Source organism: Punica granatum, chromosome 2 (assembly GCF_007655135.1).
Source record: "Punica granatum isolate Tunisia-2019 chromosome 2, ASM765513v2, whole genome shotgun sequence".
In the NCBI taxonomy this organism is placed as follows: domain Eukaryota; kingdom Viridiplantae; phylum Streptophyta; class Magnoliopsida; order Myrtales; family Lythraceae; genus Punica; species Punica granatum.
Genome location: NC_045128.1, coordinates 17,170,001 through 17,187,322, shown reverse-complemented (window position 1 = coordinate 17,187,322; position 17,322 = coordinate 17,170,001). Strand labels below are relative to the sequence as shown.

The 17,322-nt window shown below is 40.5% G+C and overlaps 2 protein-coding genes across 2 annotated transcripts; both read right to left on the bottom strand.

The window, feature by feature from the left end:
* Positions 1 to 609: 609 nt before the first annotated feature.
* Positions 610 to 1,918, bottom strand: LOC116197488. Its single transcript, XM_031527644.1, has 2 exons — positions 1,370 to 1,918; positions 610 to 1,303 (listed from the first exon to the last, which is right to left on the bottom strand). Exons 1-2 carry the CDS (start codon positions 1,809 to 1,811, stop codon positions 1,203 to 1,205), a joined length of 543 nt encoding a protein of 180 aa, XP_031383504.1. The 5' UTR covers positions 1,812 to 1,918; the 3' UTR covers positions 610 to 1,202.
* Positions 1,919 to 3,849: 1,931 nt separating this feature from the next.
* LOC116196244 (protein TIFY 3B-like) lies at positions 3,850 to 8,686 on the bottom strand. The gene is made up of 5 exons (XM_031525874.1): positions 8,315 to 8,686; positions 6,665 to 6,776; positions 5,255 to 5,447; positions 5,101 to 5,158; positions 3,850 to 4,209 (listed from the first exon to the last, which is right to left on the bottom strand). The coding sequence occupies exons 1-5, from the start codon at positions 8,515 to 8,517 to the stop codon at positions 4,056 to 4,058; spliced, it is 720 nt and encodes a 239-aa protein (XP_031381734.1). The 5' UTR covers positions 8,518 to 8,686; the 3' UTR covers positions 3,850 to 4,055.
* Between the last annotated feature and the right edge of the window lie 8,636 nt (positions 8,687 to 17,322).

The following is a 17,322-nucleotide window of genomic DNA, read 5'->3' as shown; positions in this document are numbered from 1 at the left end:
ACATACCTCACACAGTAGATGAGAAATCACCAACGCAGGGCAGGCTTTTTTAGCAACACAATACGCATTTCACACTGAATTTGCAGTACAAATTAGGAGTTTTAGGTAGGCCTGGCAATTCGTGTCGTGTCGTGTTTATACGTGTCGTGTCTAATCGGGTTCGTGTCATCAAAGTCATAACCCGTACACGACACGATTATTAAACGGGTCAGGTTTTGGAAACACGAACACGACCTGTTTATATCCGTGTCAACCCGGACACGACACGTTTAAACCTGTTTATCGAAACGTGTCATAATAGGTACGTGTTCGTACACGACACAATTATAACCGGTTACCCGACACGTTAACACGACCCGTTTATTCGATTAGTCCGGTTACACGGACACGTTAACACGACCCGTTTATCCGATCAACTCGATTACACGGACACGTTAACACGACCCGTTTATTCGACACATTAACACGATTACGACATGTTTATTCCGAATAGAAATTTCTAAAAAGTTAACCATGCTCATTTCATTCATAGAAATGGATCATAATCTAGGAAGTACAAATATCATGATATGTAAGTCTAGTCTTAAAATAGATCACAATAACTTATAATTGCATCATATCATTAATTCTTCCAAAGTAGGTAGCATTGTTCAAATAAAGAGTAATTAGGCTAACTCAGATGAAATGCTGACAATGCTAGCAGTAGCCAATCAAGAACCGAAGAGTTCCACTGGCAACTGAACAGACAAGTTGACAAAATGCCAGATCAAGGAGGGTAACAAGCGGACTAGGTCAAGGAAACGTCACAGTCTCACTGCCACTGAGACAGCATATCCCAATTGACAAAATCACACTTCAAGTTGACAATGTGAGCAGTGACTGATCGAAGTGGAAGTGGTTACAAAAGCAAGGAAGCAGCGAATTGTGCGGAATCCGGATCAAGAACAGCAGCAGAGGAACTGGGGATTGACAGACTACACACTAATCAAATCACTTTTACAGATTGAAATCACAGCATTGGCATCACTGAAACTCTTCCTTCTCGGGCATGACAAAGCCCCTCTCAACGAACTCCAAAAACAATTCTTACCCCTATTCAACGAACTCCAAAAACAATTCTTTCTTGCATAGGTCGGAAGAGAACTGCTTATTGTTACCTTAAGAGTGCCCTTGCAGTGATGGCATCTGAATTGATGGCTCCTTTAATTAACCACGGTATTAGACCCTTGAGTTGATGGCTCCTCACTAATATTTAAGTTCATCACATCCTCTGTAATTTGATCCATGGAAATCCCACAACTATCTACATTCAAAAAAGAGAGAGATCAACAAAAAAACTTTAGAAATCAGAACTGAAAAGTAAACTTACCAGTTAATCCATAAAGCCAATCTCGAGAGCACATGAGTGCTTCCACAAGGTTGGGTTTCAAAGAACTCCGATACTGATCGAGAACACGACCTCCGCAGCTGAATGCTGCCTCAGAGGCAACCGTGGATACGGGAATACTCAAAATATCACGAGTCATCCTTGCAACCGTCGGATATCGTTGGGAGTTAAGCTTCCAATACTCAAGAATGTCCAAGTCCGTCTTTCTATCACTCCTTGTCTCATCTAAGTACTTTTCTAACTCAGGTGAGGTAAGCCTTCTTTTTCGCTTGCCCGTCGATGTCCCTGCCTGAGCTCCTGTTGCAGTGTCTTTGATCTCATCTCCAATGAGCTCCACTACATCATCATCTTCATTTATTGTGAATAAAGGATTTTCCTTCCCAGAGGATTCCAGGTTCACCTCCAAATTATTTTCTGAACTCATCCCTAAATAAAATAGACAATGAGAAATCGGTTAATGCAAATGGAAAAAGAACACGCAAATTAAATTGCAAAAGTATGGTGACCAGCCCAAGGCATGGAATCCAGCAGAATCAAACAGACTGAGGCGTTATCTGACTCGGCATTCCAGAAATTCTTAAGCATGCTTGATGACAATAATGAGCGTCTTACAGGTAACAAACTAAATCTTGTGAAGCTCAACCATCATCGATGCAGGTCTCCTAACCTTCTTAATTTCCGTAGTCAAAATATCTGATTTTCCAAACTAACATTCTTCCTAAGAAGATTTCTTCAATACTCTGCCTACGAACCCAGGAAAAAAAAAACAATACTTCCAAAGTGATCAATGAACCGAGGCCGTTCCATCGTATATCTATGGAAAAAACCAACATTTATGGAACTGTAATCCTTATTGAAGACCTAGATTAGCCAATGACTGCAAAATTCAAAGTAGACAATACCGATGAAGTAACAAACATCATAATTCAGGGGAAAAGCTCGATTTCAGAAGCCAAATGACAAGTGAACGTAGATCTGACAACATGACAGAATCCTACGCATGTCCTGTGCATTTTCTGACTGCTGCGGGAGCTAAGTGAAGAGGATCGAGCATCACACGAAATACTGGAAAGTTGCAATAAAAATAAAGCAAACAACTTGCATCAGGATCATGGTACGAGATTGCGATCAATAGTATGGACAAAATCAATTCAAGCTCAGCATTGATCATCGCTCGAAGCGACAGAAATGTCAAAGGCAAATGGCAAATTGACTTGCATAGGAATAGGAGTACAGCATTGATCATCGATCAATAATGATGTATTTTCCTTTTCTTCTATCTTAGGTAAAAGAAGAAAGTCAAAAACTTCTATTGGTCCTTCTTGTGTGGCAAGACAACTTATATACAAGCCTGTCTTGATTTCCATAATTCAAATGCGTTGTGCTGCACAGATCGAGCAACTTCAACCTCGGCTTTTTGTAATCTTTGCAATATTAGATTTTGATAAGTTGGTTTTGAGAAGAGCATTTCTTTCATCCTTCTGCAAGCATGTAAGTGAAACTCTCACAACATTTTTGGTGGAAAATTTTCATATGGGCAAATCAACAAACATATGGCTGACAGCATAGTCTCAAGAACATTGCAATCTAGAAAAATTAAATTTAGACAGAACAGGGGAAGAGATGAAGAACCGGGAACAAAGCTGACCATGAAAATATCGAAACTGAGGATGGACGGAGAGCCAAACCCACGATATGAATCACAGAGAGGCATGGAATTGAATCCATCGGAATTGAGTCAAAGCAGCAAAATTTGCAGCAGTAACGAAAACTCCAGAGATCACAGATCAATGTAAACAGAGAAAGGTAAAATTGCTAACAAAAATCACCTAAGCGGTGAGCACGACGGCGCCACCGGCCTCCTTGATTTTCTTCTCGGCGGTCTTGGACACGAGCTTGGCCTTTACCACAATCGGCTGCTGCTTTGGCAGAAGGCCCTTCCCGATGACCTTGAAGTACCCGAACTGAGTGAAACCAAGAAAAACAGAACGGCGAAGCGGATCGTGGATGCTTGGACGGTGGAGCGGTGGAGGATTCTTCAATTTCTTCTACTGACAGTGGAGCCGTGGAGGGCCTGGAGGCGAAACCAAAGGAGGAAGGGCTTACGGGTTAGGAATTTAGGGTTACAACAGGAAGTCAGGAACGGGAAGGCAAGAATGAAAACACGACGGGAGGAATTTCAAAATTAGGGTTAGTGGAAGGGTATATTGGTAAATTCAATTAGATAAACGGGTTAACGGGTTACACGATTAAGTAACACGATTAAACACGTCTAAATAAACAGGTTTAATCGTGTCTAATCGGGTTATGCGGGTTCAACCCGTTAAGACACGTTTATTAACCGTGTCTAAACGGGTTGACCCGTTTAGACCGAATATCAAAAAACCTCGACCCGAACCCGCTTAACTTCGTGTCGTATCCATGTCGTGTTATCGTGTCGTGTCAAATATTGCCGGCCCTAGTTTTAGGTAGCAAATTAATCGACATCCTCCCCGATTCTGGCAACACTTAAATCCCTATGGAGATTAGAACACTAATATAGCTCCAAAGCAAGACGACCATTGAACACATACTAGGTGACTACAGAGTGGCACGACATATACATCTATTACATAGCCCGTTACGTAGTACAGCGACAGAGACAGGTTAACACTTAGTAACAGGACATTTAGCCTTGAGCAAACTGAGCTGAAGCTTTCAGTTGATTCTCATCCTGCGGGACAGGTGGGTTCTTGATATCGGGTGAAGCCGCGGTATTGAGATTGGTCTCCTTTTCTTCAGCTGCCACCGTTGGGCTCGGGTAAGGAGCCTTGTTCACCAACCTGGGAGCAGAAAATATAGTGGACAGAGACACAGAATTCAACGAGAGCACAAATATTAAATTCCAAGTTTCAGTTGAAAAACTAATGGCTCAAGATTTTTCATTGCCTGCATATTTCCAAAACAAGAAAAATCCAAAATCAGGTTAGATCTCTCCGACCAGAGAGTAGCTTAGAGATAGTACATTGAAGGCAGCAAGCCACGGCTCACGAGTCACTGAGACTTCGTACTTTGAACCTAACCTACCATCCCAGGTAAACAGAGCCTCCAGGAGGCTTTTCATTGGACCTTTCCTGGCATTGGTTTTCAGGGGGTATACTACGAACTAGAACTCAAACAGGTAGTGGATAGAGAATTCAGAACCCGATCTAGGATGGGATCCATCGTAGACCCTATCTTTCATTTCCAACAGTTCCAAGTACAACGTCACAACCTATGGGCTTTCATATAATCCTATTACTAAGATGATTCAAAAATATCCAGTTAAAATCTGCTATTTCCACTTCACCAGTTTACCGTTATCTATACTATTATATAAAGCCAAAACCTTCTCTTTTGGTGTCACTTTTTATTTCCAAAAATGCCCATAATACATTCACTCCAGCTATAATTATAACCACCATATTTTGGACAATTTAGTAATTTCATCAAGTAACTTGCAAATCCACTCACTCACTTTTCTCTTCACCTTCCCCTCTCTTTCCTATTTTTCTCAACCATTCCCCTTCTTATTTTCCTTTTTTTCCCAAATCATTTCTCCATTTTTTTCTTTTTCTTTTTGCCCGCGCGTAGAACTGGTGCATTTGTCTGGTAAATGAAAAGATATAAGGTAATCCTTTCATCTAGTAACATTCTCTTAGTAGAAGGTTTCCATGAGGATTGTATATATGTACCTGTCACGTCGCTTCTCAAAAAATCGTTGGAGAGAGTGTCTCCTTGCAATTGGCAAATCTGAGTCAACAGATGGGACATGACTAATCAGTCAACAAGAACTTTTAAGAATTCTAATAAAGGAAAAAACCAACATAATAGTATTGCTACTATTACCAGCTTGCAACTTGCACAAAGGATTGTTCGGAATTGGGTACATATGGGGATTCGGTGAAGCCAAGGCAGTTGAAGTACTCTGCATCGAAGGAGACCTTGTAAGGACTGGTGATGCAGGTGGGAAGTAGTTCCCCGTACTCTTCACCTCTCCAGGTTTAGCAGCAGCAGCAGCAATAAGCATAATCTCACGGACCTGATCACAAAGCACGATCCAGAATGTGGCAATGTATGTCAGTCTAGGGAAATGAAGCATTTTTCATAAATTCAACGAGGGAACAATCTATTCTAAACCGAAAAACTCAGATCCAGCTTGATCAGCCAACCGGAGCCATGCTGGGTTGAGGTGATCATAGGTTCACAGTTAGCATCCATACAATTTCCATTTCACCTGGCAAATATCTTTATACCATCCCCTGAAATTTGCTTTTCATAGTAACTTGCACTTGCCAGACTTTCAACTTTCCATATGTTAGAGTAGAAAATGATGACGGATTTTCAGAGAAAGAACCTGAACAGTCCCTGAACTTTGAGGTTAGACCAATTCAGCAGCTGTCACATTTTTATAAGTCCAATTTTTAGGTTATGTAGTTCATCCACTGCAAGTGTCACTGACATGGTATGTTTGTCTCTGAAATTAATTTAATTTTCCAGCCAACAGGACATCCAATCAGCTCCAAAACCAGCAATGCTAGCATAACCCAGTAACCCAGTGTGCAATATTTGAGTCAGTTTGACATGTTTGGGTTGCATTTTCTGGTTATGAGTCTTGGGGCATTGAAGCTGAAGCAATGTCCCATTGGCTAAAGTAGTTAATCTATTTCACAAATATATTTGGCTCAACAGCGACCCTGGCACTAAAGTGCTATATAGACCCAAAAATTGAAGCATAGGGACTAAATTGGCCAAAAGGATATTACAACTACATCAATCCCAAACTCAATGTTCAAGGACTAGATGGGTCATTCTCCATCAAAATTCTTTCAAACCCCTTCCAGAAGTGTGAGATTTAAATCCATCTCCTGAAAGTGCAAAATTTTAAATCTGGTCTCCACCCATCTTAAACCTCAATGCCGTTGACCAAATGTGCATACCCAACAACCAAGAAATTTTCCACTCCTTTTACTCTCTACTCAATAGAAAAAATTTTCAAACTCAGAACTGGCACCAGTTTCTGAAAACCAGTTGAACCAAGAGCAACTGACTATGTGATTCTTTCAACCTTGTGGATCCTACCAGTTTCAATTCCAATTCTAAGGTTTCTGCAGACCAGACATATTTCTGGTTGTAATTTTTAAGTGATTAGACGAACTCATTCTGATTAGACAAAATGAAACCCTTAGATCATGTGGACCCCATAATATTTAATGATGAGATTTCCTCAAGGTAGATCAGTTCTAGGTAAAGGTTGACCTTGTCTGCTGGAATTCCATCAAATACACTGACACTTCCACTGTAGAAAATGGTCAGCTGATTCGGCGAAAAATTCAAAGCGCTTGGTCCAGCTGCTGACAATCCCCCGGGCCTGTGATGACCAGAAAGTGTCAATCACAAAGAAGAGAAAATTCAGAAAAGTCGTTTCCATTAGCTGGATAATTGCACTCTCAAGTTAGCAAATGGAGAAGATGAAGCAGGTAGGACATACATCAAGGTTCATTTTGTTCGTAAAAACACATTGAAATTAATCAGTCATCCAGCTACACAATTTCCTCTAGTATACATTTCTCCAATTAGTAGCACATCTTTTCCAATGCCAGAGCAAAAGTTTGATTGTAAACATCAAGAGATTGTTCTGAACTGCAAGAACAGTGCAGAACGGTGAGCATGAAAAGCAGAATGCTGCAATAAATCATGCCATTTCCTATGATAAATTTCTTTAACCAACTTCCTTGCATTAAGCACTAAACCACAGACTATCATTTTATACAATTTTACTTTGACAAACTTCTGTAAAATGACTAAGAAACATGTGATTAACGCATTTTGTCAAAGGGGCTATCATCCCAACTCTATAGCATTTATATACAGCCTCCTGACAAAAATTCCTCTACATGAAAGTACTCCAAGGCAACAATTTTAATAATTTGTCATCCTGTCCAGAGCAACAGACATTTTTAGTATGACCAAGTGACCATTAGTCTTCTTTATTCCCCAAGAATGATATGTGTCATTAGACCTTGATTGGTCATCCAGTTGAAGCGACAGAAAGATTTTACAGGTCATTCTATCATGTCAGTTCCAACAAAACCCTCCCTTTCTAAGACTTGCTGTACCTATTAGTAGTCCTACTGACTGAACAATGTTCTTCTGATTAACAAACACATGTACCTAATTATAACACCGAGAAACTCATGTATTATACTAACGAAGCTGCAAGTGTGAAAGGATTTAGAGCTTCCCAGCTGATCAGCTAGCCTAAGTGATCTACACAATACATCCCCAGTACCCCCACCCCCAAAGAAGAGAAACTATTCCTCCTTTCACACACGAAATCACCGATAACATCATTATAAGTGGCAAGCAAATGAATCTCCCTACATCGATCTCTCATTTCCTGATGGCATCTCAACAACCTTCAATCGCACCCAACTAATAACTGAGATCAGTTTACTAGAGCATCGAGTAATCAGCTCCTACCTAGGCCTTAAAAACTGGTAATAAATTGCCTAAAGTCAGTCATAGCCCATATACATTAACTAAAACAGAACATGGAGAACCACTCATTTCTCCTTACAGAAACCTAGGCAACCATATTCTTGCAGAGCACAACCCGCAGAAGGACCCAAGATTTGGACTCTTCTCATGATGCAGACATCAGCAATAAAGTTGCAAGATTTGCTGGTAACAATCATGAATTGTAGCCTTTTTTGTTATATTTAAATATTCCAAGCTTTTACAAATCAAAACAGCATACGAAATTATGAATAACGCATACCCATCAAAAGATCTAAACTGTAAAAATAAATATTAAGCGCAGATACATTCTTCTTCTTAGTCTGTGACAGAAAAAGGAAGGAAAACAAAATAAAAGTAAAGTAAAGCGGGGAAGAACTTGAAACCTACCTGGGGGAGTTTGCCCAGAGCTGAAACGCACCCAGATCGGAAGATCCAGCAGCGGCATGCTTCGCAGCATCATTCTGGGGAGCCTTAGAGGCACCCGATTGCTCTTCCTTCGCGTTGGGGTTGTCCTTCTTCAGCTCCCCGCCGTCGTTCAGAAGCTCAACTTCCTCAGCTTTTGCCTTCACTTCCCCTGATCTTGCGTCCATTCCTCTCAGACAGGGCAAACCAAAAAGGCAGCTTCGAACTGGGTCTCCTCTGCTCCGCTTCGCTCCTACTTGTTTTCTTTCTCTTGCAGGAAGTTTAATGGAGGAGGGACTTGCTATTTTATTTCAGCTCTTTGGAAGTTCTCTTTTTCCTCTCTCCCTTTCTTTTTCATCTTTTATTTTTGCTCCCCCCCAAAAAATAAAAAAACCTTTGTTAGTCATTTTTCTCTAATTTATTATATTACAAGAAAAAACCCCCTTCCTATTACTCAAAAAAAGAAAAAAAAAACCCTTTACTAAGAAAAATATCATACTATGTTTGATTTTAGGGTTATATTTTAATTCTATTACACTTAATTCTACTATAAATTTTTAAAAATTTTAAAAAGACTCAAATTTGTAAAAAAAATTTCAATTTTGCCTTCACCCATTCTCTTGAAGCACCGTTCATCGTCTCCTTCATTTTCATTCCCTTCTTCTCTCTTCTCCAATTGATGACTTCACTTCCGTGGTCATCCCACCACGACAAGCAAATTATCACTCTCGGTAATAGTTCTTGTGCCACGATGAGTATCAGATTTCGATTTGACAACCCTCGAGCAAGAAATCAAACCAATTTCACCTTAGATTTCAATTTGACGAAACCCTAAAATCGAGAGAGCCAAGAAAATTTCACCTCAGATTTCAATTTGATGAAACCCTGAAATCGAGAGAGCTAAGGTCTCCTTTTGCCTCCTTTATTAGAACCTGAACGACTGGGACAACCTCATCGAGAGCGGTAATGAATCATTATTCAAGCTAGCTTCGTTCTCTATACAGGGAAGCAATCCTTGTTGTCAACTCGATTGAGGAAAGCATGGAACGAGCAATCCCAGAAAGGGGGTCTTTTTTGTTTTCCGATTACGTATGGGAGTTGCCGCTCCGTTCTCTTGGCTAGCAACATTGAGAAGCTTTCAATTTAATCCAACTGGAAGCGAATCTACTTTCTTCTTATTTGGTGGGAGAAATCATATGGAACCAAGAACTTGAAGTTGGACATAGTACAGCAACATGTAGCAGCGAGACCGTGACCTTCCTCTACCCAGATGGGAAAAGTAGCGGTTGAGATGGTGATTCGATCGGACTTCGTGGAGATGGAACGAAGAGCAGTAGAGAGAGGAAGTTGAGTGGAAGGAGAGGGAGGTAGGGCAGATTTGAAAAAAATAAAAAAATTATGGGTCAATTTTTAATTTTTAAAAATTTAAAATCAAATTAAATCATAACTCTACTATGTTATAACTCTACTATTGTTAAGATGCCATCCTATTTGTATGGTTAAGGTTTAGTCCCATTACACAACATATTATATGTCTGAACTTACCGAAAAATATATAGTTATATGTCTGACAAACTGTTTAAGCACATAATAAGAAATTCTCTCGCTATACTCTTCGAGTCTACGAAACAAGTCTCTTCTAGAACACTAGAGTTTCAATTTATAAGACACTCCGCGTGGTACGTTGTTAGGATCACGGAATTTGTGCCCAAATCACGAGTGACTCATGTGCGTTTCGTCAATGAAGAGACTTAATTCACAGTTCATGTCTAGCCTCGAGCACCTGCGTAAGGGAAGATCGAGAGTGGTGCCCGATTTCCCTCTTTGATGCTCAAATCAATGTGAGCTATGAATATGGGAAAAATGATGAATTGTTGATCCACCCTAAACACATGTAAAGTTCATGTAATATAGAGGGTTTTAGAGATAAATTGTGTTACCATTATGATAAGATATTCGGTATATTATGTATCTCATGCTTCGATATATTAAAAAGCATATATTGTCTTTATAGAAAATCATTATAATAACTCTTACTGATAGACCTTCATGAGTGAGCCTTGCGAGTGAGCCTTACTTGGAAGATTAGATTTGTCTCTTAAATGACCAGATTGGGCCTCATTGGACCTCGCCCGAGTCCTTAGGCCTTTCGGACCGCGTTGGATCGGAACCTAAAATCATGTCCTCAAACATATGTGATAATATGTAAAGAATTTGAACTTTGTGCAGTTGCCATGATTTCAAAGTCATTCTACGAATTCTGCAACCACATCCTCGTTTGACAAATGGCTAAATTAACACAATTATTTTTTTTTCTTTTTTGGATAAGTGGCACAAGTATAATATGCTAGAACCACATCCTTGTTCGATTATTGGCTACTTGGCACAGGTATGATATGCTAATCTTCTAAGGGCAAACAAGAAAATCCAAATGAAAAACTTGGTATAATTTATACAAAATTCTGATTACATCCCTTTCGTGGTGATGAATATATTAGGCGAGACTAATACATACAGCTTAACATATAACTTTTCAATTAGAGTCTGATATATTTTTATAACGCTCGTTTATTTTGTGTTTACTCTGAAATTTAATTGAATCTTTGCACACATTAGTTTAGTGGTCCCATTTAATATTTCTTCGCTTTTTCTGGACGCATAGCGGGCTATAAGGACGGGAAACGACAGAAGCGATATTGTTTAATGGTCAAGCCTCAGCTAAAATCAATCACTGTCAATTTTTTTTCTTTTTTTCCCATCATGAATAATTTAATTGGATCGTTAAAAACACGTGCTGAAATAGAAAGTAGTGGTGGAGCAAAGTCTGAGATAAAAAGCCTGTCTGAGCTAGAATAGACTTTGATTTATTCTCTCTCGTACTGTCTGCCTAGAAGAGCCGATTGTCCCTTTCGATTGTCTGCCAGAACACGGGGATAATGTACATTTAAATTAAAATTAATGGGGGCCGACCTGAGGGGCTTGACCGTAATTGCATCAATTAGAGGTCACATGGGGTGAGAGAGAGTGAACTAAAAAATGAAAAAAAATAAATAAATCGATATCTCGTCCTTTTTTTTTTGGTAGAAAACGGGGCAAATGCCCAAAATTAAATTAAAGTAGAGCAGAAATATAAAGGTGGGATAAGGCAATTCCTACTAAATCGCTTAGTAAATGGATATTTCATCTTCTCATTCAATTAATTTTAGAGAAAACTATCAATATGGTCATTCAAAGATCATATTGTTATCAATTTAATCATTTAAAAGATTTTTACCATCAATATAGTTCTTTAAAGATCTTATTGTCATTAATTTGGTCCTTCAAAATTTTTTGCCATCAATATCATCCTTTGAAAATTATATTACTGTACGGACCCGAATGTGGACTCTCGTCGGGGCCCGCATTGCGCGCTTTTGGATCGCGAGGCTTGGGAGTGTCCACCTTCCCGTGGGGACGCGTGACGGACACGCGTGAGAGAAGGAGTCGTCACTTATCATTTTACGACCCGAAGGTCGAGGGCGAATAAGTTATCCGGGTCTAGGGGTATGGAACACCTAGTTTGTTATTAAGGCATTGATCTGTGCGGAACCGAAAAATTTCTTGTTCGGGGGTTCATGTTACGTGCGGGCCTATATCCCGCACGCCCTTTCGGTACTCTGGTTTGCTAGGCTTGCATGTTTTATGATTTACCGCATGAATTAAGCTGCACTCGGCTCGCACGTTTTGACACCGGAGATTCGGTGAACCAAACGATGTCGGTTGAGAAGCCGAGAGAGAAGTAAAACCGTATGTCGGGGAGTTGGTTCACAATCTTACGTTACAGTTCATCGAACCATGGAGGTTGAATCCCTGCGTGAACCAGAACCGCGAGTTCTTGGATTTACTTGTATCTGGGCAAGCATTAGACCGATTCAATTAATTCGACTCTCGGACCGTTCGCTCTCCGACTGAAATTCTTACAGAATAAATGTACAAAATAAAATCCTTACAATGCTCTCGAAAACAATAAATACAAATTACAAAAGGGTCGAATTCCAGTCGTTTCGCGTTCGGTTATTATTCCACTCTAACTCATCGTGAGTTTAGGGAAAAGACCGAAGAACTGAAATTCAATGGACGCTCTCACTGAATAGGGCGTTGGACCATGTGAGTGTTGATTAGGGTGTTGAACCTTGTGCTCGATGATTATGGCGTTGAACCCTAATATTATTCAGCCTAGGGATCAAGCTCGACCCGCATGGCAAACAGGTGCGAAAAGATAACACTCAGCAGGTAAATAACAGACAAGGTGTTTGTTATTATCGAGTGTACGTGTTTTAACAAGTTGTTAATCCGAAGTATTTTGGCATGCACATCCTACCCTAGACAAACAAGCACGTGCCAATGTTTTAGCATTCGGCTTTGTTTTGAGAACTTGACAAAGAGAGTCAAATCTCATATGTGTGGATTGCTTTTACAGTTGTTCTGTATTGTGACACTGAATTTCCACTGAATTAGCCAAACTCGTGTTTTGACTCTAGATTTGGAATCTAGAATTCTTCCTAACCATTATCTAGTGTTTGGTTAGGTCGAGTGAAAGGTTAATTAGCATTTTGCATGTTTTCTGACAGAGATAACCGTTCTAGTTACCCAAGTCTATGTTAGGATGACAGAAACTCATCAGTTAGATAAGAAAAGGCTATGCAGATGAACCTGTACCTGAACAGGTAGCCCGTTCTTATCCCGTACTGTAGTGTTTCTGTCATGCTAACCTTAAGGGTGTCGCTGAATTGTGAAAAGACGATTTTGCCCTTTATTTGAAAATTGTTTTCAGAAAAGGGGAACAACACAATATGGATTTGAAAGTATGAGGGTTTTGGAAAAGACATTAACATTGTTTTGTAATTCGTCAACACGAGTTACAAATTAATGTCCAATTCGTGCAAAGTCGTTTAAATTGAATGAATTAACCGTGTGAACGTCCCGATTAACTCGTTCGTGGAATTAATGCTTAAGGGTTGTGCCGAATGCATTAATTGTGAAAACGATTCGTGACTCGACGACCAAGACGATTCCATAATGATTGAGGATAATTTGGTCCAATGACCGAAACTACCCTCGTAACCGAATGGACCCGAATGAGTCATCGATACCCAAATCCATGCATGCTTTGTTTTGAAAAGACATTTTCATGCGATATTGCGACGATAATGTAAATTGCAAATTACACGAAAGCCGAGAACGGACTCAAAACGGGAAGAGGAAGTCTCATGCAACTCGTACGAGTCTAAGAGGCTCTTGGTCACTTCTCCTTGGAGATAACCGAGGGGTCCCATGGCCCGAATGAGGTTTCACGAGGTTTCCCGTCTTGTTTTGAATCATTTCTCGCATGCTCAAACGACAAACACGATAAATGACACGATTAAACGAAAGTCGGTATTGCCATGATTTGAATAACGCATTCGAACATGCAAACATGCACAAACAAGTTATTTAATTAATCGATAAAACAATACCGACTTCATGCATGTAAGAAAACACGAGAAAACTCGAGAATCGTACTTGGATCAGGCTAAGAAGGCCGCTCTTAACCCGAGGAAAGCAAGCCAAGTCTCGATTACCTCTTCTTGAGGCAAACCCAAGAGCTCTTTTGCTTATTTCGGGTCGGGAAGGTCTTCCGATGGTCGATCAAAACGTTTCCCGACATGCTAACATGTTAATCGAGGATAAACATGCATGATATAATGTAAAAGTGCATAAAATGAAGTCTTGCAAGTGAACATGTTTTGTGCACCATATAACTCCATGAACATGCAATAAATGTAAAAAGCCCTAACTCCTCTAAGTCAAGAGTGATTTACCTAGCATCGGGATACGAGGAAAGAGTCGGGGAAGTGTTCGGGAGTCGGGTGACTCGGTAGAACGCTTGGAAGGATGCTCGGGTGCAAAGGATGCACGTTCGGGTGTGCATGAACGTCGGGCACGCGGGCAGGCCTGTACGAGCGCGCAGGCGTGCGCGCTGGGGGCGTCCGGCGCGAGGCGTGCGCGCAGACGGGCGTCTGGCACGCGGGCGCGCGGCTGTGAGCGCGGGCGTGCGGTTGCGCGTGCGGCAACGGGTGTACTGTTCACCCGAGAGCACGTCCTTCACCCGGAATCACCTAAATGACCTGAAATGATAAGCAAATTACTTCAAACCAAAAATCTAAGTTCATAAATGAACTTCTTGGGTCGAAAACATGTGATCCATGGAGTTTGAGAAATTTTGGACTTAAGTCGGGATGATGAATATCGGCTTCCGACTTAAGAAACTCAAAGCTTTCTTCGGGTTTTCTTCGGTTTTTCTCTCTTGGTTTTGAAGTGTTGAAACTTGCTGGTTTTGGCTATGGAGTTGATAGCTTTTCTTGAGGGAGAAAGCTTGGAGAGAGTGTGCAAGAGGAGAAGTGATTATCTTAATCACTTTTGGGCCATTTATAGGCAAAGCTAATGGGCAATTAAGCAAAAGTAAGCACACTTAATCCTCCCATTAGCAAATTTCGGTTTGCCTAATGAGGATGAGGATGAATGTGGACCAAGTGTTCTTGATGAAGATGATCCAAGAGCATTTATGAGCATTGATGAGCATTGAGTGTTGTCTTCAACCTCTCCAAGATATTTTGACTAAGAGAGGGCGAGTTGGCTTCTTACATTGAAGAGGAAGAAGAAGCTTCTAGAGCATAGGGTGACTCATCTTGGGTAGCCCGTGGGTCCCACGACCGAAGAGGAGAAACCGGGAAAAAGCTCGGGTCTCGATTGATCGCGCATTCGAGGCTCGTGGTTCGAACCGAATGTTGAATTATCAATATACGCGAGGAAACGGGTTTAAAGAGTCCGAGATTGGCATTTTCCGTGAGAAATTGCCAAATGTCTGTATGAGGCTCGGAAGCCGGTTTTGCTCCTTTTAGGCATTTAGAGCGAGGTTGCCCACTTCTGACAGCATATCTTGTATCTGCATCCCACGTCAGTCATTTTGACATAAATTGTCAAATTACGTGGGCACTTGACCCTTAAGCCGATAATGCAAATATGGAGCCGGAGCTGTCCTAGGAGGCCGAAACTGGATTTCTCAGATTGCTTTCTGAGTTTCTTGGGCGATCCGGAGATCACTGTGATCTCTGTTTGCCGAGATTGGGCCTCTAAGGATATGAAAAGTGCATCTGAGACCCTTAAAGCATTGCTTGAGGGGTCTAGATGAGTTGTGTGATTCGTTCCGACGATTCCACATTGAGCCTTGAGAAGGCTAGCATTGTGTAACTGTAAGCATTCGGCGTCAAGTTTCCCCAAAGAGGACCTCCGGATATGGATCTTCACTGAAAATGGCCTTTTGTGCTCCTCAGAGGTTACTCGGGAAACCATGAAGTGTTTTGCTGTCTGTTTTACCCAATTGCGAATGTCCGCTGGAGTTTTCAGGGCAATGTAGTGTGAACTTCGTTTGCCGTAATTCCATCAGACCAGTCTCCGGTTACGCTCTTCCGAAGAAGGGTATGCCCGTTTTGTCGCTCGGAAGTCATTTAGGGTGTTTGTATGGCTTCCAAAAGACAATCTGAAGCTCTGCACGTGCTCTATATGATTGTGGGGCGTGGCCGCATCTGATATTTGGAATTAACTTTTCTCCGAGAAACCGACATTTTTGGACTTCCACTGAAAAGTTGTCTGTATACAGAAAGTTGTTCTGTATAGAGTAGATGATTTGCAAAATGCCTTTGGGGACACTTTTCATCTGTTTGGCATTGGAGTGGATTTTTGGAGTCCAATATTGGCTATCTTCCGATGATCGAGCGAACTATTGGAAAATAGAATCATCTATGTGGTACATTGGAAATGTCGGTTTTGGACGTTGTTGAGCTCTCTAGTCACTCTATTACCCTTTGGTGACCCCTGGAGCCCTGTCATATGCATGTGTCATTTGCTCGATTTTGCCGACTTGAGGATGAATAGTGATTTCTTGCTCTGCTGAGCCATTTTCTGTATTCATGCTCAAGTCATAACCTGGACCATTGCTGATATCGTTGTTTGGAAAGGTGAGCCAAAGTAGGGTGCTGACAATTACCATTAATTTGGTCATTCAAAAAATTTTCTATCAATATGGTCCTTCAAAGATAATCCGTCATCAAATTAATTCTCCATTAAAAATACCTTTAGTATTGCTTAACTCTGACAAATAGTTTTTATAAAAAAAAATAAAAATAAAAATAGGAAAAAAATATATCTGCTGAAATAAAAAAAATAGACGATATTTCTCACTCCAATACGTGTTGTAATTCAGTCAACTACCTAATAGTTTCTATCTCCTTCATCTTCATCTTTCCCATTGATATTGAGAAGAATAACAAATAAACCAGGCAGACATATGCATTTTCAACATGAACATATACAGATTGAGTGTTACAAAGAGAGTGTGAAAGAGACTGAGGGAAAACAATTTTTTTAATGGAGGATTAAATTGATAGCGATATGATATTTGAATGATCATATTGATGACAAAAATCTTTGAAGGACTAAATTGATGGCAATATAATTTTTGAAGGACCTTATTGAAGGAAAAAATCTTTGAAGGACCAAATTAACGGTAATATAATTTTTCAAGGACCAAATTGATAGTTTGTTTGGTTGATTTTAGGGAGTTAAAATAATTATTTTATTTGTTTACTCTCATTTCCCACGTTACCTGAAATTTTGGTTTCGGAATTGGGTAAGAATCGGACTTCGAGGTTTGGAAATTGGAGCCCGGCGCATGGAAAAGGCAATCATCATGGGTCCCGGTATTTAGAGAGGCTCAATAAGGAAGCCAAGTGGATCAGTGAACAGTACGGCCCAACAACATAACTTTGGGCTGGGAACTAAGACATATCAGGTCTGCCAACACATGAGCCCACGTCGATTCGACCCAAAGCTCTCGGTAACACCCGTATTGGTCCGTCGAGGATAAAGAAAGATAGTCATAGCTTAGGAAGGCAGTATTTGATCCAAAATCATAG

Coding starts and splice junctions, on each gene's coding strand:
- LOC116197488 (XM_031527644.1), bottom strand. CDS start 1,811: ATGAGTTCAGAAAATAATTTGGAGGTGAACCTGGAATCCTCTGGGAAG. Junction 1,304..1,369: donor TTGGCTTTATGGATTAACTG/GTAAGTTTACTT, acceptor TTTTGAATGTAG/ATAGTTGTGGGATTTCCATG.
- LOC116196244 (XM_031525874.1), bottom strand. CDS start 8,517: ATGGACGCAAGATCAGGGGAAGTGAAGGCAAAAGCTGAGGAAGTTGAG. Junction 6,777..8,314: donor CTCTGGGCAAACTCCCCCAG/GTAGGTTTCAAG, acceptor TGGTCATCACAG/GCCCGGGGGATTGTCAGCAG. Junction 5,159..5,254: donor TTTGTGCAAGTTGCAAGCTG/GTAATAGTAGCA, acceptor CTGTTGACTCAG/ATTTGCCAATTGCAAGGAGA.